At 34.4% G+C, this 21,512-nt stretch overlaps 2 protein-coding genes and 2 long non-coding RNA genes across 4 annotated transcripts; 2 read left to right on the top strand and 2 right to left on the bottom strand.

Annotated features, from left to right (window-relative positions):
- Window positions 1-1,029: 1,029 nt before the first annotated feature.
- On the bottom strand, window positions 1,030-2,252 carry LOC103513253. The gene is made up of 3 exons (XM_008478066.2): window positions 2,067-2,252; window positions 1,527-1,694; window positions 1,030-1,197 (listed from the first exon to the last, which is right to left on the bottom strand). The coding sequence occupies exons 1-3, from the start codon at window positions 2,145-2,147 to the stop codon at window positions 1,120-1,122; spliced, it is 327 nt and encodes a 108-aa protein (XP_008476288.1). The 5' UTR covers window positions 2,148-2,252; the 3' UTR covers window positions 1,030-1,119.
- A 4,447-nt stretch (window positions 2,253-6,699) lies between these two features.
- LOC103513256 lies at window positions 6,700-8,887 on the top strand. Its single transcript, XM_008478069.1, has 4 exons — window positions 6,700-6,736; window positions 7,129-7,369; window positions 8,552-8,588; window positions 8,792-8,887. Exons 1-4 carry the CDS (start codon window positions 6,700-6,702, stop codon window positions 8,885-8,887), a joined length of 411 nt encoding a protein of 136 aa, XP_008476291.1.
- Window positions 8,888-10,025: 1,138 nt separating this feature from the next.
- On the top strand, window positions 10,026-10,439 carry LOC113469079. The gene is made up of 2 exons (XR_003392615.1): window positions 10,026-10,143; window positions 10,335-10,439. It is a non-coding gene; the product is annotated as an uncharacterized LOC113469079 (long non-coding RNA).
- A 5,756-nt stretch (window positions 10,440-16,195) lies between these two features.
- Window positions 16,196-19,695, bottom strand: LOC113469078. The gene is made up of 2 exons (XR_003392614.1): window positions 17,919-19,695; window positions 16,196-16,257 (listed from the first exon to the last, which is right to left on the bottom strand). It is a non-coding gene; the product is annotated as an uncharacterized LOC113469078 (long non-coding RNA).
- Window positions 19,696-21,512: the final 1,817 nt, after the last annotated feature.

Raw genomic sequence — 21,512 nt, 5'->3', positions numbered from 1 at the left:
GAGTGTTGTGTTGTGTCCAATTACATTGAGCTTAGTCTATTGCTAGTCTTCTTTTGAATTTTAAACCGTGTGATGGCCATTTTTTATGTGTGTTTGTAAATAACCAGATTTTACTCTATTGTATGTTTTTTATATTTTGTATGTTGTCTTGATCGTGTATATTTTTGTCAAATAAAATTAAATTTAATAGTATGTATTTACATTGCAATGCCTTTCTTTTTTTCTTTTGAAAGCTGTCTTGTTTTTAAAGAGGAGAAACTATGCCATGTATTATCAACAAGGAAGAAGTATTTCCTCACAAATGACAGTAATAACATCAAAATAATAATAAAATAAAGAAGCATTACCAACTACCAGTTTACCATGATGAAAAAAATTGTTAACATGTTATCACGATTTATTTAATTGATAATATTAGGTTTGGAGGTACACTTAAAAATCTTAAAATACATACAAAAGGTGGTTCCTTAAAATGGTTAGATAAATAATATATCAAACACTGAACCATAGTGATTAATAATTTGAAAATGGATAAAAATCGTTAACCCTCACAGTCCATACGATCACTGTACTGTGATTTAGTATACATAGTACAAAAAATCATATCAATTTAGGACTCAAAACTGAATTGGTAATCCGAACAAAACGTTCAACTTAGCATTTTTCCTATTAAGGAAATTTGTCTAAAATACAGTCATCCTTACAATCAAATACAATAGACAATAGATCGAAAAGATTGTGTTGTAATTTATAGTTAATAGATTAAATAGTTTTTTGACAGTTATTAATGGACCTGCCAGTTGAAAGACTGAAGTTGAATTTTCTGCAAGAGACATTTCATCGGACTTACCTACAGTTTACAATACAATAAATATGAGCTAACATTTTTGCATCAAACCTAACAGTGCTTAAATAGTTTTTTGACAGTTATTAATGGACCTGCCAGTTGAAAGACTGAAGTTGAATTTTCTGCAAGAGACATTTCATCGGACTTACAGTTTACAATACAATAAATAATATGAGCTAACATTTTTGCATCAAACCTAACAGTGTCATTCTGTTCTTCAGACGATTGACGAAAGAGTACGTGTATAATCCAGGTGACCTTAGTTTTGGCATTCACCAACCAAAGAAATAGTCCAGAGTTTTTGACACAATACCGTTGTCTTTTGAGGGCAGACTTTGTGGAACAACATTCTGAAAGCAATAAAAGCAAAGAAAATTCTCAGATTCCCAAAGTTCCGTGAAAACTGCACCTCAAAACGTGCATGAGATATATTGTGACAAACATTTTTTTAGTCCGAAATAGGACGTGTACTTCATTCAATATTCATCCTTTATGCACATCATCAGAAATCAACATATCAGGAAACCCCTGCCCCATCTTCCATGTTTTAGCTCCTAGTCTTATGACAAACTTTTTATCCATAGCACTATTAAGTAAGTAAAAATGTTTAAATTCTTGTCACTAAAATTTATTTTAAAACAGAGCTCCGTCTGAAAATAGTTTCTACTTTCTAACTTACATCATTTTCCTGCATGAACAGCATGGGAGGGTCATGAACAAGTGGAGGTGAGTTGAGAGTGTTATCCCAATAGGAAGTGGAGGCACCTCGAGGTGATACCATGGTGTCCCCTCCAAACGAGGTATTGTTCAGTGTATGATTCATGTTGGACACATCACGCAGTATGCTCTGGAATAGGGGAAAAGAAAATTTATTGGAATTACTTTTACATAATTATAGTGTCGCTTTTTTTGTCCCTTTTTGTTGGAATAGTAGCCAGTTTGCCAACAGCACACGTTATCCTAGTCACCCACACAAATGCGTTTCATGTTGCACTTTCATGCCCTCATTTTCTCCATCTACCACAAAAAAATTTGGAGCTCTAGTCTCAAACAAATGATGGTTTGGCCATGGTGGGGCATTCTTTGCTAAGGTGAAAAAAACAAACAACTAAAAAATGACAGCATCCCAAGCCTTGATTGGGATTCAAACCTGTGCCTTCCTAACTGACAAGCATCACTATCAATTTATCAAGGCTGATAAAATCCTACTCATACTTACAGTGTCTTTACAAGGTAACACCCCAATCATTGTTGTTGCATAGATTTTCCCATTACAGGCAAGCACTCTTTTTGCTTCCATTTTCGAGTTCAATTTGATATGCACCCAATTTGATTCTTCCTTTTTTGGTGGATGTCTCACTTCTACAATGTTGCCTAGCTGACCCAGCTGAGCAAGGATAGATTGTCGAAGTAAACAACTCTTAACAAAAAATGAGGCTTTGTTTACTTTGCATTTCAAAATGAGCACCTAATTTTATTCTCTTTGATTTTTTGCCGCATCGCGCTTTAGATTAGAACTCTGTTTAATGAAACCCCGTGTGCACTGTATTTGTCTTATCTGTTGGGCGCAACATCAAAATACATTACTTTCCTTCCTGTAGGATAAATTTTTTAGATGATTCATCAAAATACATTACTTTCCTTCCTATAGGATAAGAAAAATAACAAGAAGCTACAATAATTATTTTCCGCATCGCGCTTTAGATTAGAACTCTGTTTCATGAAACCCCGTGTGCACTGTATTTGTCTTATCTGTTGGGCGCAACATCAAAATCCATTACTTTCCTTCCTGTATGATAAGTTTTTCAGATGATTCATCAAAATCCATTACTTTCCTTCCTGTATGATAAGTTTTTCAGATGATTCATCAAAATACATTACTTTCCTTCCTATAGGATAAAAATAACAAGAAACTACAATAATTATTACTATTTCAGGTGTCATGAGCTGAAATATGACGAGGATTTACCTACAGTGAGTGTAATCATAATATTCACGAATGAAGCATGGAGTCCCCTCATTCGAACCATACTCACTACACTCATGAGAACTCCGGACAAATTACTGCACGAAGTTCTACTCATTGATGATGCCAGTGACAAATGTAAGTCTTTTTACATACATGAATACTTGATTCGATTTATTTAGCGATTATTGGTTAGGTTTATATTAGACATCCTATGTATTAACTCGATTTATTTATGCAACAAAACAAATCAAATTATGAATTATTTGTGGTAAAATCCGAGCCATTCCAATGACGTTTTGTATATTTTTTCTACAACAAACAGAGAAATATTCAATTCAAAAGTCCTTATTTAAATTTCAAAACCACATATTCTTTTTCTTCCTCGCCATTTTCCCGTGTTCAGACGGGGTCGGCGCCTTTCGCCAGCCACTCAATCAGCCCTAGCTAGGATGATTGTTATGGGCTGAAATTCCGTTTTGGCAAAAAATTATGAGTGGATGCCTTTCGCACTCAGCCTTTTCTTTAGCAAAGGAAATTTCAGGCTGGTATCCTCCTTTTTTAAAGTCCCCCAGCCAGACTAGAACACACATTCAAAAGCACATATTGCAGTTTTATTTGACTGTACTTACTTGATATACATAGGAATTGGGAGGATAGGAATATTTCAGGTTGGCATCATCCACCACATCAATAATGGGAAGAACGATGGTGTTTCTCTTGTTTTTGATTCGCTGCAATAGTGGCTCGGCCCTGGAAATATCCATAACATTTATTAAAATATTGTGCGATTCCGCTCATGAAAATGATGAACAAGACATTGAGTTTTTATAATTAATGTTGTGCTTATAATGAGTTGGCAAAAATTATTATGCATTTTTGTTCCAAAAATAAGTTGAATATTTTAATTTTAAATTGTTTAAATAGAATGTGTCAGGAGCAATGAAGACATTGAGTTTTTATAATTAATGTTGTGCTTATAATGAGTTGGCAAAAATTATTATGCATTTTTGTTCCAAAAATAAGTTGAATAGGTATTTTAATTTTAAATTGTTTAAATAGAATAATATTCACATTTAGACCAAGGAATATTGTTCCAAAGACATTGAGTTTTTATAATTAATGTTGTGCTTATAATGAGTTGGCAAAAATTACTATGCATTTTTGTTCCAAAAATTGAATATTTTAATTTAAATAGAATGTGTCAGGAGCAATCGGAAAGTAACAATAACTTACTGTTTTTGATGTTCATTCAAATTGTAGTTTAAAACCTTGTTTGATGTAAGAGAGGTTTGAGGTAGAGTAGGTTCCTTCTGAGAGAAAGAATGGTTGTATGAATTGTTAAGTTGAGGACTAGTGAATTCATTTCTTATAAGAAAGGCTGTTTTGTGTACCTTCCCAAAGAGAAAGTCACTGTCATTATCATTACACTCATTACTGTTTTAAAAATTTTGAGTGATGGATCATTCGTGTCATAATCATAACATAATATTATGAAGGGTGAAAGCAAAACACGTTTTTTATGTAGAAGAAAAATAATACGTAGATCGTAGAATGAAGGGAAAATAGAAAGTAAAAAGATAAGATAAAATGCAGTATAAGCTGAGAAGAGGAGAAATATGTAGGGAACGTCCTGTTGTGGGACTACCAACAGGTGATCCTAAAGTCATAGGCTCCATTCTGAAAGAAAATACATTGTAAATTTATTAATGTATCTTTTTTCTAAATTGAAAATTTACGAGTTACTTAGAGAAGTCATTGGACTACTTAACTGATGTTTGTGTTGAATTTTACACCAATACTTAACCAGTTCCCAATGAATCATTCCAGTTGAACAAAATTGTCTGATTGGGAGATCATTTGAGACATATGCTGCAGGCTTTTCAAGGTGTTCTTGGCCTGAGGACAACTGAGAAATGGGTTGAATTCCCAATGAAAAGGTGAGCCAGAAGAGTCTGATGATTGATATTTATTAAAAACAAAAAAAAGAGAGATTCTGAGGACAACTGAGAAATGGGTTGAATTCCCAATGAAAAGGTGAGCCAGAAGAGTCTGATGATTGATATTTATTAAAAACAAAAAAAGAGATATTACAGAGGGAACTGTAACTGCTAAGGTCTTATTGTCCCAAAATCAAAGAGGGAAGGAAGACAGGATAGGAGAAAGCCATTCAGGATAAAATCCACCCCAGACAGGAATTGAACCCGCGGCCTATAGCTTACAAGATTGATAATTAAAAGACCTTGGCAGTTTAAAGGCTAGATTTTACAAGCAAAAATAAAATGGGACTGGTAGCTACTAAACTTACTTAACCTGAGGACAACTGAGAAATGGGTTGAATTCCCAATGAAAAGGTGAGCCAGAAGAGTCTGATGATTGATATTTATTAAAAACAAAAAAGAGAGATTTTACAGAGGGAACTGTGACTGCTAAGGTCTTATTGTCCCAAAATCAAAGAGGGAAGGAAGACAGGATAGGAGAAAGCCATTCAGGATAAAATCCACCCCAGACAGGAATTGAACCCGCAGCCTATAGCTTACAAGATTGATAATTAAAAGACCTTGGCAGTTTAAAGGCTAGATTTTACAAGCAAAAATAAAATGGGACTGGTAGCTACTAAACTTACTTAAACTTAATACTTACCTGATTTTTGATGCTATTGGTGATTGACTGTGTTGTGTATTGATGGTACTGAAATTTTCTTTTTCCGTTCGGTGACCGACGAATGATTGTTGTATTTTAGTTGTAAGTACCTCCTTGAAACTTGAATTTATGTATTTCTCCTTTCGCAGTTTCAACTGTCTAATGTCTAATGTCTAACGCAGTAACGCCCTTATTCAGTTTTTTTCTTTCAATTTTCCTTGCGTAACTTGTGTTCCGATTCCGATCCGATTTCCGTAATTCCGTTATTTCGTTGAAATTTTCCAGATAGTTTTAAAATTTGCCGCTCCAGATTTGGATGTTGCCGCAAGATGTTTGTACGGTACAAAGTGGCGTACGGTATTTCCGAGGGGTTTTTTCACCTACCTTAAAAAATCAAAAATTCGAATTTCCCGCCAACTTTACACGCAAAAAGTCCGACGATGTCCTACGGTGGCCCTGTTCATAACCACGGCCTGTAGGTTCCATATGCTTTGAAAAATGAAATGTAAACAAACCACATCAAACGTCAATGGCGTGAGATTTGAATTTTGATAAGGGAGCTCTTTTGTAACAATCGAGCTCCTTCATAAAAATGGAGCAATTAAATTGGTTTTCCACTGAAAAAATGTGTCAACGTAGTGATTTGAAGGCTCAGTCATTTACTTAGTGTACCGTACAAACATCTTGCGGCAACATCCAAATCTGGAGCGGCAAATTTTAAAAATTATCTGGAAAATTTCAACGAAATAACGGAAATCGGAATCGGAACGCAAGGAAAATTGAAAGAAAAAAACTGAAAAAGGGCGTTACTGCGTTAGACAGTTGAAACTGCGAAAGGAGAAATACATAAATTCAAGTTTCAAGGAGGTACTTACAACTAAAATACAACAATCATTCGTCGGTCACCGAACGTACCGTACAAACATCTTGCGGCAACATCCAAATCTGGAGCGGCAAATTTTAAAAATTATCTGGAAAATTTCAACGAAATAACGGAAATTGGAATCGGAACGCAAGGAAAATTGAAAGAAAAAAACTGAAAAAGGGCGTTACTGCGTTAGACTTAGACTTAGACAGTTGAAACTGCGAAAGGAGAAATACATAAATTCAAGTTTCAAGGAGGTACTTACAACTAAAATACAACAATCATTTGTCGGTCACCGAACGGAAAAAGAAAATTTCAGTACCATCAATACACAACACAGTCAATCACCAATAGCATCAAAATTCAAAAAATGTAGAAATGTTACTAGGAATAAGGACTTACAGATATGGCATAAGTGGAGCTTGAAGTAGGGCTAATTTTCAAAACCTCCAAACTAGAACACCCCAGGAGAAGAAAAACGTTTGGGTTTGGGTACATGGTTCTCTTCTTTATATTTGTATAGTACCTACCTATTATTATCCAATGTCAGTAGTGTAGTGAACTCCAGATCTGGAGTTGGGGTCACCTATTGCTGATTACCTAAATTCTAAAATATCTGATTTTTATTTTATTACCTAGGTAATTCATTCATAACAATATGCACCTAGGTACTTAATCTAGGATTCAAATATATATTTATTATTATTATTTTAAATCTAAAACTCCTGTTTAATGCTAAAAGCTAAAACTCATTCAAAGCGAAAATCTTGTTTATTGTTCTCCTAACAATATTTTCATCTGTTTCAGTCTATTTTAAAATACCAGACAATAAATTATCCACTCAGGATCTGCATGCAAGATATGAAGGTCTTATCAAAGAAGATGAAGACAAGATAATACCTGGCCTCGGGGAAAATGGAAGAGCAGGAACACTGCCTGGTTTAACAAATGATATTATCACAAAAATAATGAAGATAGAAGCCTTCAACAAAGTCCTCAGCGACCATATCTCTTACACAAGGAAAATTCCAGATGCCAGGTTCCCTGAGTATGTATTATATCTGTATTTCTACTGTAGTTCACAAGGACTATAGGTACTCCTGTGAGCTGAATTCAAATTCAGTATAAGTAAGTTGTGCAAAGAACAAAGCAACTTTGGCCTATGTTACTTGAATTCTAGTTCAATGATCCCTTTGTTTCGATTCAATCTTTGAATCGATTAAACCAATGAGCTCCGACATAAAACAAAATATCGTTAATACAATTTTAATGTAGGGGTGTGTGTTTGTGCTGAGATTTTTTTTTTTTTTTTTTTTTTTATCAGCACCTTTTTACTATCAATAAATAAATGTCAAATTAATTATCATCAATAAATGGAATATCTTGAACCCTGCTTGCCACAAAAGTAGAAATATGCATTCTGTGTAAAAAGCATGATTTCCAGTGTGTACACAAGTGTTCATTATGTTCTCATTTCTCATGTTTACACAAGTGTTGAAATTTATGTATTTTTTGCTTCATTTTTTACCCATTTTTTTACAACTCTTATCTACTGATGGAATGAGAGTGAAAATTTTTCATTGAAATCATTGAATGAAACCCATTGTCTCAATTAAATGATTTTTGCCACCAAGCATATGATTGACAGGACATCTGTATCAATTGCATTACATAATTTGTATGGGCAACAATGAACTAGCTCTATTACTCATGTGTAAATATTTGTTATTTACAGATTAGGTTCAGGCAAAGTCACATTTGTGGGCTTGTTCTTGACACCAATTTAGTGGTTTTGTGGAAGTCAATGTTACATTTGGCTACAGCAAGGGTTTTTTTTCGTTTGGGATGACAAAAAATAAATAACAAAAGGTTCTCTTAAAAAAAGTGATAATTTTATTACTATAGTGATAATGATTATAATAAGAATAACTTTCTCGAATTTCGAAGTAAACAACTCTTAACAAAAAATGAGGCTTTGTTTACTTTGCATTTCAAAATGAGCACCTAATTTTATTCTCTTTGATTTTTTTCCGCATCGCGCTTTAGATTAGAACTCTGTTTCATGAAACCCCGTGTGCACTGTATTTGTCTTATCTGTTGGGCGCAACATCAAATCCATTACTTTCCTTCCTGTAGGACAAGTTTTTAGATGATTCATCAAAATACATTACTTTCCTTCCTATAGAATAAGAAAAATAACAAGAAACTACAATAATTATTACTATTTCAGGTGTCATGAGCTGAAATATGACGAGGATTTACCTACAGTACCAAGAAAAAACCTTTTCCACTTTGGTCACTGCCTATCCTTTTGTTGAACCTTTTTCTTGAACCGTTGACCATGTTGAACATTTTTTTCTTTTTTATGTAAGCAACACATTTTTTTTTCCTGTTGCTTACATAAAAAACGAAAAAAATGTTCACTGACCGAGATTTTTTGGTTACATAAGAAAACACCTTATCCTTTCAGATTGGAGGATTCTCCTGGTCAGGTCATTATACTTGGATCCCTATACCGGATTTTGACACTAGGATTATGAACAATCCCACTGATCCTGTACCGTAAGTTTACCTTGATGCTTGTGTGATATGCTGATATGGGTCAGCATGCAGCATCCCAAAATTTTTTAGCCCGTAGTTTATTCGATCGTGGTTAAAGAATACCTATGTACCTACCTAATTTGTTTAATGTTCAGTTTGAGTCGCTATGAACCACCCTGAATAACTGAATCCGTCAATTCAAAGGAAGTCAACGAATTGAGTCCCATCGACCTATTTACCGCGTTGTGTTCCGATGGGATACCTGTACCTCGTACAGGGCTAAATCTTAGGTTAGGTGTGGAGACCAAAGATATGCTAAGCTTCACGGGGCCCAATCCGTGTATTGGCCCAAATTATTGGGACTCAATCCGTGTATCGGCCCAAATTATTGGGACTCAATCCGTGTATCGGCCCAAATTATTGGGACTCAATCCGTGTATGAGCCTAAATTATTGGTACTCAATCCGTGTATCGGCCCAAATTATTGGGACTCAATCCGTGTATTAGCCTAAATTATTGGGACTCAATCCGTGTATTGGCCCAAATTATTGGGACTCAATTCGTGTATTGGCCCAAATTATTGGGACTCAATTCGTGTCTTGGCCCAAATTATTGGGACTCAATCCGTGTATTGGCCCAAATTATTGGGACTCAATCCGTGTATTGGTCCAAATTATTGGAACTCAATCCTTGTATTGGCCCAAATTATTGGGACTCAATCCGTGTATTGGCGAGTCGCTATGAACCACCCTGAATAACTGAATCCGTCAATTCAAAGGAAGTCAACGAATTGAGTCCCATCGACCTATTTACCGCGTTGAGTTCCGATGGAATACCTGTATTTCTACCTGTACCTCGTACAGGACTAAATCTTAGGTTAGGTGTGGGGACCAAAGATATGCTAAGCTTCACGGGGCCCAATCTGTGTATTGGCCCAAATTATTGGGACTCAATCCGTGTATTGGCCCAAATTATTGGGACTCAATCCGTGTATTGGCCCAAATTATTGGGACTCAATCCGTGTATTGGCCCAAATTATTGGGACTGAATCCTTGTATTGGTCCAAATTATTGGGACTCAATTCATATATTAGCCCAAAAAATTGGGACTCAATCCGTATTCGACATCCTGAGTAAAAATTTCACCCGGACTCAATCCATTAACGTCCGTAAAACTGAAACTATTGCTCAATATTAGAGGTCAGTGACCTTGACAACAGGCCTTATTCTATGGAGGACATATGAAGGATTTAGATAAGTGTGACGGATGAAGCATTTGAAGGTCATTATATCAAGGTCATGAAATTTTGGAATCAATGTGGTGAGTGCTGATTGCTGAAGCATGTTAGAATTAGTAACATTACAAATTTCAAATGGGATTATCCCGTAAATTTCTAGAAAAAATCTAGAGCTGAAGTACTATTTATTTAGATAAGTGTAACGGATGAAGCATTTGAAGGTCATTATATCAAGGTCATGAAATTTTGGAATCAATGTGGCGAGTGCTGATTGCTAAAGCATGTTAGAATTAGTAACATTACAAATTTCAAATGGGATTATCCCGTAAATTTCTAGAAATAAATCTAGAGCTGAAGTACTATTTTAAAAAATATCTATATCCGTCATCATGTTTGAAATCATTATCATTAGCTGATCTTAGTTTTTTCTCTTGCTGAGTTTGCTTTTTGCTTGAGCAATGAAGCGGGAGCCAAAATTATGACTCATTACTTGGTAGGTACACCTTAATAATGTTCTTGGCCCACTTATGTCACTACGGATACTTACAGAGCAATTTTCGATACACTTCATCAATAGTACACATTAATTTAAAGGAATTAACTCTAGAATTCTACCTATTACTGACAATTAACAAGAAGAGGAATTAATTCCTCTCCTCTTGGTTCTTTTTCGGTTTTTTCGTTATCACAAGTTCTTGAAAAAAAAAATAAAAATCTGCTCTTCGCTCTTCTGCAGTTTAGTTTACCTTTTTTTTTAACATCGCCCACCACAAACAGCAACAGCACAGAGAAAAAACATTTTAGGATTCGTTTACAAGAAACGATTTTCGACGACTGCGCATTTTTCATAGCGAAGAAAGGATAAAAAAAAAAAAAAATTGTAACCGAAATTTTATCAGTGGCGGGATTTTTCAAAATTCAAATTTTCCCACCTGCATATTTTTTTGCAAAGTTGCACTTTTTTGGCACAAATTAAATGTATTTTTCGTTTTTGTTGCTCTTAAGTATGTATTTTACGTATTCACACGCAATACTTTAGTAGTGTGCCTTCTGAGATTCCATTTTCGTACACAACAAATTTGCCCCAAGAATCCAAGAAAAAGGAGAGTAAAAATGTCATCACTGTTTATCAGCAATATCCATGAGGCTGATGAGGCTCCTTCCTTCTACCATGGACACGAGGAATACCATTTACCACCGTGATATTTCTGTAGCAGTTTCCACAAAATAAGGTAAGAATAGTTTCTAATCTGTCTTTGTAGGTATTTGTCTTTTGCTATTGTATGTAGTGTTATTTATTTGTAATTATAATCATATTAAATCATATAATTATTAATGTAATTATAATCATATTATTATAATTATTCAAAAATAAAGAAATCATATTAAATCAAATTAAATCTAAGTATGATACTTTTCGTCTAAAAAAAATTTAAATATGACAGAAGAAAAGTCCAATGTAGTGAGGAGAGATGAAACTGGTTATACAGGGGAAGAGATTAAAGAAGACTTGAGAGATAAGGGATGGAGAAGACAGGAGGCATTAGATAGGAGGGTATGGAGGAGTAGAATAAAGGAGGATAACAATCCAGGGCCGTATTTAGAGCTACATTTTTTACTTTTTATTATTTCCTTTATTGTAGGCCAGACTTCAAAAATTTGGAGCATCCCCCCATAAAGTGCATCACTTTCACCCCAACCCCCCTTGAGAAAATCCTGGATACAGCTCTGTGTTAATCCCAAATAAAATTTTGAAAAGGTTTGTCAGTAAATAAAGTAAGTAGGTAGAAGAAAAGTTCAATCAATGTGATTTCTCAATATTTAGCTTAATAAGCCATAAGCTTTGTACAAAACAATACAAGAAAAGTTCAACTCAGGATATCATTTTCCTGCTAACCCCTCTTGAATATTGGTGCAACTCTGAGCCCCACAGTCCCAGGCAAAGTTGTTCATCTGGCCCCATTTGCCCAGGCTTGGACTGCTGAAGTGGAAGTAGGGGTCCACTCTTGTAGATACCCCCGGGTATAGTTAGGCTCTGAATAGGCCTGGTACTAAGCCTTTAACAAAGCTTTCAAAAATGTGCAAAAAATCAACAATATGAGAACCGTTTCAACGATTTCGTTCACACACTTCCCGGTTTCTACGGCTTTATGGATCTCGATTTGTTCGTGGTAAAGAATGTCCCGGAAGTACCTAGTATCCAGTAATAATAGAAACGGTAAGAATAATGTTAATACATAGGATGTCTAATATAAACCTAACAAATAATTAACATTTTATATTTAACACTCTTGCACAGCCTACTAATTATGTTTATAATCTTTACAGTCGCAGACAATTTTCAGAGTTGAACAGTTTTTTCAACTGTTGTATTACCTATTTAACTTAGGTATTATATAATAGGTACATATTGTTTTGTATAGGTAACCGTCCCTTATACGAGTACCTAGTAACGTTGGGTATTTCCTCTAATTTCAAGCTGATCTTTTGATTATTTCCCCCAAAAAGTACCGTGGGGATGGTATAGAACTCTTCCAATGTTCCATCCATTAGACTTTTCTAAATCTTTAGAACATGTAGTCTGTAGTCCCATTAGATATTTGATAGTTATTGTGTTCATAGTAGATAATTTTAATAACTTATGCCCGGTGCTGCATATGATATTGAATTTAATTAAGTTGTAATGTCCGCCACATATTGGGGAAAGTATTTCCCCTCCTCGTAGATTTCCATGATGGATCCATTGTGTAGCAAAACGTCCACATCTAGGGGTCTTCTCATAGTAGGTAGTCTGGAAGAAATACCAAGGAAGTCGGGAAACTGTTCCATAAATTATTATTTATTTAATTACTATAGTGGGTCAGCAGTGACATAGGGCGTTTAATATATCCGATGGCCGCATATGTATTGTATAGGTACCAATACTAGTGGATCAGAGAAATGTAGATCGTACTCAGAAAAACAGGTCAAAGCTTAGAATCTAATGAGAAAATTTCCTTACCGCGAACTTATTCGTCAAATTTTACTTCGCCCTAAAAGAGTCACAATACATCACTGCTATACCTTTAGACCAGCAATGTTCAACCGGGGGTATGCATATCCCTGGGAGTACGTGAGAGACCTTCCGGGAGAACGCGAAAAAATCGTGTAATGGCGGACAGAAGCAAATTTTGAATATTGATGGATTATCAGTGCAGTACAGTGCAGAAAAGTACTGAATTTTGACCTCAGTAGTAATGGTACACATCAACCTAGGTATATATATGTACCCGGTACTCATTATGATGGTGGCCGGGGTACGTGAGATTAAATGCCGGTACCCAAGGGGTACGCGGACGAAAAGAGGTTGAGAACCGCTGCTATCGACTATTGTTTTTGGAATCGGGCTTAAAGCCGGAGCGCCAAGTAATAGCGTTGTAATGTTGTATTAAGCAGTCGGTTAATTTTTGATTGGAGATTGAGGTTAACAATCTGAATACTTTAACTTTTGTTACTCCATTGCGTTAACTGAAACTGTGGCCTGGGAAATGACCCCTTAGTTAACCGTCTCATATTGGGCTGTAAATTGTAAATATTTTTTATATAATTTCCATTTATAACCTACAAGTAGGTAACTAGGTATTGTATGTTACGGGATTAGTGCGACCTCTGACTGAGCTCCATGAGTGTCACCAAGTATGTATCAGATATTCTGAAACTCACGGTACATCTTTTTGTGTGTATGTATAACTTTTAAAAACACCCTATACGTTGACAAACATTTGGTGAGTGTCCTGCAGTCACTCGTTCAAATTGCTTAACTTTAATGACCTCTTGTCGGATCATTTTTGAGTTTTCTGAACATATTATGGAGTTTGTTTTCGTTATTCCTCCCTCACTCTAAAAAGACTTAATTTTTCAAAGATTTTTTTTTAATCCTCTCACGAAAAAACTGTAGGTACCTATTTTGGTGCTTAGTCCTAGATTAGAGTTGAGATCTCCCTTGTGATTGTGTGTTCTTCTTGTGATTACCTCGTTGTTTTGATTTTCTTTTTTATATTTATGAAATACCTAAATTTTTTTGCTTAAATTTTCCGTTTTTTTTTTGTGTTTATCAAAATACCTAATTTTATCTACTTATAAAACATTTAATTGTTTGCTTTAGTTGGTTATGTAGGTAATTAGAGTTGAGATCTCCCTTGTGATTGTGTGTTCTTCTTGTGATTACCTCGTTGTTTTGATTTTCTTTTTTATATTTATGAAATACCTATTTTTTTTTGCTTAAATTTTCCGTTTTTTTTTGTGTTTATCAAAATACATACCTAATTTTATCTACTTAGAAAACATTTAATTGTTTGCTTTAGTTGGTTATGTAGGTAACTATATTTCTCCGTTGAATAATCTACATATATCACATGACTCTGTACCAAGACTTTTTTTACCATTCTTTTGTGTTTCCTATACATATCTACCTATTATCTGCTTTTTTTCCACTTTCTCTTTATATTACCTAGCTCTAGTTAATTTTAATATTTAAGTGTTATGCTATTGTTAAGTAGGTACTTAAAACTGCTTAATATTATCTGCTTTTTTTCCACTTTCTCTTTATATTACCTAGCTCTAGTTAATTTTAATATTTAAGTGTTATGCTATTGTTAAGTAGGTATGTACATAGGTACTTAAAATTGCTTAACATGTTTTGTGATTTGTCTAAATTCTCGTGCATATCTTTTCAATCCATATCATTGTTACATTCGAGAGCTTTAAATTTTATAATATTTTATTTATTTCCATATTGTTCATTGAAATTTTAAATATTGTGAGACTCCGGTTAGAAATGTGCTCAATTAAATACAAATAGCCAGTGGTCTGTTCCTAAAGGCGTCTCGTGCATATCTTTTCAATCCATATCATTGTTACATTCGAGAGCTTTAAATTTTATAATATTTTATTTATTTCCATATTGTTCATTTAAATTTTAAATATTGTGAGACTCCGGTTAGAAATGTGCTCAATTTAATAGAAATAGCCAGTGGTCTGTTCCTAAAGGCAATTCCACATTTTCCTCTTTGCATTTCGCAATTATTTTGACGTCAAGATGACGTCACCGCAAATATTATAATGGTTATGCAAGGTTTTTCCTGTGTAATATTACGTCATAACATTTGCGAATATGTAAAGTGTAAAGTCTTTGTGGAACAGGCCTCAGGTGTATTTAGTCCTGTTTTGGACAGATTAGAACTCCAAAAACAAACTAGTCAACTATACGTACATAGTCATACAAAGATCTGAACTTAATGTCTATTATGAGTCTCTAATAGCACAGTCTATTAGAATATGAAACAAAGTGCAATATATTTTATTAATTTAAATCCACTTTAGAATCTATTTCTTACCTCTCAGAGACGGATGCTGCCTCGTCAGCAAGTCATTCCTGGAGGCTAACCTCATTTCTCCGCCAGTGTAGAACAGGTAGCGGTCAATATCGGGGAAATCTTTGTGCAGTTCCGCCACCAGTTGCTTCCTCAGACGAATAGTAAGACCAACACAGTTCATATGATCGTCGTGAACCAGAGGTGTATAGTCCATGTAGAACTTGGCCAAATCACCTCATTTCTCCGCCAGTGTAGAACAGGTAGCGGTCAATATCGGGGAAATCTTTGTGCAGTTCCGCCACCAGTTGCTTCCTCAGACGAATTGTAAGACCAACACAGTTCATATGATCGTCGTGAACCAGAGGTGTATAGTCCATGTAGAACTTGGCCAAATCACTCCCGTACTTGGACTCGCTTGCTTTGAAGTCATTGTATAGTCTGAAGAACAGTGCAATAGTCCTAAACTAAAATGGACGCGACACACAATGGATCAAGAAGAGATTGCCTTGACAAAATAATAATAGAAAGTAAAACTAGTCTGAAGAACAAAGGTGGAAGTGCCAGTCTAGTTAGCTTGAAGGGTAGCTCGCTAGGCCGTGGGTTCGATTCCCAACCGGGGCGGATTTTATCCGGAACGGATAAGGCTGGTTCTCGGAATGGCTGTGGATTTCGAAATTGTTCAAACTCATTTTGTGGCCCCGGGGGGTTAGAGTCTCAGTTCTAATTTCACAAAGAACTTGCATTTTATATTTATTTTTTACCTACTAATTTAACTAAAAACTAGCTAATACCAATGTTTAACAACTACTAGTTTTCGTTGTCTCATGTGAGGAGCCAGAGAAATGTTGAATCGCATGACTTCATTCCAATCCAATACTGATTACTGAACATATTATGCACACTAATTACTAAACCAATTTTAAATGCGGCAGTCAGACCCATTAAAATCAAATCAATATTTAGCCACAAAAACCATATGGAAATTTGCAATAATCGTAAACTCAGTAAAGTGTTTACTTCAATAGTAGCAGACCAATTAGTAGAAGGAATATCATTAAAGCTTAATCAATATACTTAAATACATAGTAATTAGTTTCTTCAAATAACTAAAAGGTTTTATTCCAGAACAGAAGCATTGAATTAAAATAGGGGAGAGGAAATAACCGACGATATTAATTTAACAATCTTTATCCTAACTTGAACCTACTTCCATGGTAACCTTGCTGACCAATAGGTAATGGGATTAATAACAAATAACTTTATTAACATTTTAACCCTCTGAATTATCTGTAACCTACTTAATCTGTATGTCATTGGTAAACAACTAGCACTTTCTGTACATATAGTAGGTGCCTATCTTTTCCAATGGCTCTTGTGTTTAAAAAAAAGCAGCACCTAAATTTATAAAGATCATCAATGTATAAATACATCTGGTGAAGAACACACTAGATACCTAAGTACAGGATTAATGTGTAGTTGTGTGCTAAAACTCCTTTGAGAACTCATCTCATCTCACATGTCACATGACAGAGAGAACACACAAGGGTAGGGATTACTAAATTACAGGCTACCTATGTACTAATGACAGTACATAATTAAAAATAAATAATTCAATAAAATGAAATATTAAAATAAAATGAAAATAAACAAAAAAAAGTCCCACCAAATTAGGAATTCCCTTTTTTATGTCCTTAACTCCTCTCAATTTTTACTCCTCATTATAAGTACCAAATTCATTCAATTTAGAGTGGGGGAAAAATCTAAAGAGAAGCGAGAGAACACAAGATAAAATTAAAAATATAATTTTAATAAGATAGTAGGCAGGTATGTATGTATTTTGTCTTGATCACTCAAAAATAAACGAAAAAACCCCCGAATGAATTCAATGTGAATCCTGCTAGATTTCTGAATGAACCTTTTTCACTACTTGGCTTTACTCCTCTAGTCTCATCATCTCACATTGCTTCAATATTGAAACATTAATTGCGGAATACAGTAAGCTGGTTAGTTGGTATGAGCACTACTTCTACTATAGCTCCCACTCTATGCGCATTGATCGACGCGATGAACTCAACAAGTGGTTAGAATTGGGATCGACAACAGCCGAGCTCAGTAGTTCAGTGAAGTTGGTTTAGTTCTGTGAGGACGCGAGTGGTTTTTTCAATAATGTTTTAGTGTCTACAAAGGGGTCAACTAAAACTTTGTTTTTATTCTATAAAGAAACGGACCAATTTTTTTCGTGAATGTGCGGTGTTACTTTGTGTCATTTTTGAGTGTAAAATACATTTGCCAAAATGTTTGATGTTTTCGGCTCCGTTAAGGGGCTACTGAAAATTGACCAAGTATGCATCGACAACAATATCTTTAGATTACACTACAAAGCTACAGTAGTTATTCTGGTAGCCTTTTCTTTACTAGTGACATCTCGACAGTACATTGGAGACCCCATTGACTGCAACAACTACTTAACTCTTTATTAACACAAAGATAGAAAGATAACTAAATAAATAGGCGGTATTCTAACAAAGCAAAATAAATTGTTAAACTATGATTAGAAAATTATACTTAGGTAGTCCCTTAAACCAAGATTGTAGAACTCATTTTAGTAGTGAATGAAAGACGACATTTTTAATCGGAGACATTTCTTTCTTCATTGTAAAAAAAATTGAACGAGAAATACACCGGTTTTTTTACTTTTCCAAGTCCTCATTGATTTATGCTCATTATAAATACTGCAAAAGATTCTTTCTTGTGTTCTGATCTGTCAAAATAAAACTGAATTGCGGATAATTTATGTTGGATGGTTTGATAAAATCTTGAAGAATAAATTAAAAACAAGGTCAGTTCACATGAAACTTGAAATTCCTAATAAATGAATTCATTCGCTCCTAAGTTGAGTACACTCTTCGCTTCAATTATTTGAGGAAAGAACAACTTGAATTATAAAATGAACTAATGGTGTTAAAGTCCTCATATTTTGTTTCCGTCTCTTTTGTTGAAATTCCTAGGAAAGGGATTTCTTTTGTTTAAGAAAAAGTGATTGAATTTGTAAGTCATTCATTCCATTAGCAAAGTAGTTTAATGTTAGTTAAAAGTATTGTTAAGTGAATATAAGTGAGCAAACGTAGGTAATAGTGACCGTCTTTAAACCCAAAATTTTACGAAAAAGGTAAATCGATTTGACAAACTTACATACTAGTTACATTTTTCTTTGGATAAACTTGTTCCCCAACTTTGTTTCATATCATCAATGCTCACGTCATCAACAAAAGCAATATTGTAGATATACATATATTTAATCTATTCTTTTTCATATCCCTAAATTTCATTTTTCAAAGTTGCAATATCAAGGTGGTTACCTCTGGTATTCGTTAGTAGGTTGTATAAAAATATTATTTTGAAATGTATAAAAATAAAACATAACTAATTGCATTAAAATATTTTACCTAATACTTCATTTTCCATTGTAAAGGAAAGATTCAAAAACCAAATTCAGGACAACGCTCGCATTGATCCTTATTTAGAAAAAAAAGGCCATGTTACTAACTGATGTTATGTTCAACATTTTCTAAGTTTTTAACGTAATTACCTAATGTAACTGTACTGTACTCAGAGGTCAAACCTTTGGCATCCAAAAAAGTAGTGTTCAATACCCTTGTTTGATGAAGTGTACGTGTTAATATGCCATGTGCTTCTCGTATCATATTATGAAAAGATTTGTTTCAGATAAAACGTACAAATCACAAACCATATAAACGTACTTAGTTATTTTTAATTGATAATTATCGTAACACCTGATATGATAGATAAGGGTCCAATGCTGGGTAATGCGAGGTCACTTTCATACTATTACATTAAGTACCTAATGTAAGTGCCTACCATGTTTAAGTAAATATAGGCAGCGTAAAATGTCCACCATTTATATATTTTTTCATTTTTATTCAAACATCTGGTTGTATCAGATAATTATTGGTTGTTTCTAATACCTACTAACCTTTTTACATTCCCGTATTAAGAGATGTAATCAGTTAAGTCAATAAGATAAGAGGTGAATTTTTACATTCAATAGAATACACCTGCTGAATTTAAATTACATTTGGACTATTATTTATTACTTCATTTTCTCATAAATTATCTTCAATTTATACAATATAAGCGCGACAGTTTAGTTTCTATATTTACATTGTAAATTGTACATTAAAAGAAAAAAAAACAAATAAATTAATATTCTACTTTATTATTTTGTATTGAATATTGACTCCTATTATTGAAATTCTCTAGATTAGATTACGAAACAGGCAACATACAGTGTAAAAAATAGGTGCTTTACCTCCCGTCTAAAATCATGATTTGGCTGGCAGAGCAAGCTGTTATTTTCTAACCTCTGTCATGTGTCTGATAATGTGTCAGGAAGAGGGGGAGAAAGACAGATTTTTGGGAGTACTAAAATATATCTCGTCCTCAAAAGGTAAGAGAAACAAAATTTATTGTAGCCACATCCTTCTTTTCCCGGGCTCTTCATATAAATCACATGTAATTGAGAAGATATTAGCGTATGGTTAATACTTGAATGACAAAATTGATTAACCATTGATTTTTGACGTGTTCCTTATCACATCAGTCAATGCCATGGTTCAGTTTTCGTTGTCTCATGTGAGGAGCCAGAGAAATGTTGAATCGCATGACTTCATTCCAATCCAATACTGATTACTGAACATTTTTTTTGTCATTAATGTTCGATTACGGAGTTGCATAACGTGTGAATTTGATTGATTAAATGATTCAGTAAGGGTTTGTTGACTTGACACCGCTCATTAACCCGTCATGTCAACTTGATAAGAAAATTTATCCTCTACCCTTTCCCTCGGATTTCATATTAGAAAATTTAGTGATTTTGGCACATCCACTAAAATTATTAATTAAATCACCTTTTGCTCGTTCTCTTTCTCCCTACCTCTCTCCCTCTCCTTTTAATATTGTGTTAGAAAATTTGGTTGTTTTGGCACATCCACTAAATACTAAATTAATAATTCATTTCTCTCTCTCTCCCTTTTTCTCTGCCCATGAATCTTGTTCTTGAAAATTCTGTAATTTTGGCACATCCACGAAAATGATTTAATGCTATTTCGCTCGTTCTCTGTCTCTCCCTCTAATCTAGGAAATTTGATGAATATAGCACATCCACCAAAAATATTTGAAATCCTCTCTCCCTGTAATCCTGTAGTAGAAAAGTGGGTGATTTTGGCACATCCGCTAAACATATCAACTCCTCTGTCTCACCCTGATTTCGAAATTTTGGTGATGTTAGCACATCCTATTTCCCCCAACATTTCGTCATTCCTAACTCTAATTTTCCCGCAGAAAAGAGGTTGCAAAACCCCAACACTCTGTATAATATTTACTATTATTGTGTTTGTACCCACTACCTTGTTTACTGTTTATCCGCGAGTACTTACATCTTTTGTTATGAAAAACACACGAGATTGACAAAGATTCATTGCGCCAAGTGTGTGACGTGTGACTATGTTCCTAAGAATCCTACTAATTCACTCTGTTTATCAGATGTGAGGACACGAGTTTTCCAATAGTCGGGTTTTTATAACCTATTAATAGACTGAACGGTTATTGTTGCGGACCTACAAGCTACAATAGGTATTTACAAGCTGATAAGTTAGTGCTGGAGTGTAGAGGTGTTACTACGACAAGACATGGTTCACTGTTCACAGTTTTACTGTGAAATTACCAACTAAATTAGAAGTCAGATACTGGACAAAAGAACCCTTTTTGTCTCTTATGCTTCAATCCACGAAGGATTTCTCACTAACTTTATCTTCTTACACCTCCTCCTGTAAAAAAATTTACTGCGTGTCAATTTTGCTGCCCAAAGATTTAAAATTGCGAAAATTCTAGTGAGCAGGAAATACTGGACCAGGAATAAAAAAAGAAATCTCCTGCAATCGGTACGTATTTAGGAAGTCAGCAGTTGTCTACGATGTACATACTTCAAACCTTATGTCAATGCTTAGGTTACAAATTTACCTGAGTTCTTGCACTTTCTT

Source organism: Diaphorina citri, unplaced genomic scaffold (assembly GCF_000475195.1).
Source record: "Diaphorina citri unplaced genomic scaffold, Diaci psyllid genome assembly version 1.1 scaffold946, whole genome shotgun sequence".
NCBI classification, from domain to species: domain Eukaryota; kingdom Metazoa; phylum Arthropoda; class Insecta; order Hemiptera; family Psyllidae; genus Diaphorina; species Diaphorina citri.
The sequence above is the reverse complement of the archived record's forward strand: the minus strand, read 5'-3'. Positions and strand labels throughout refer to the sequence as shown.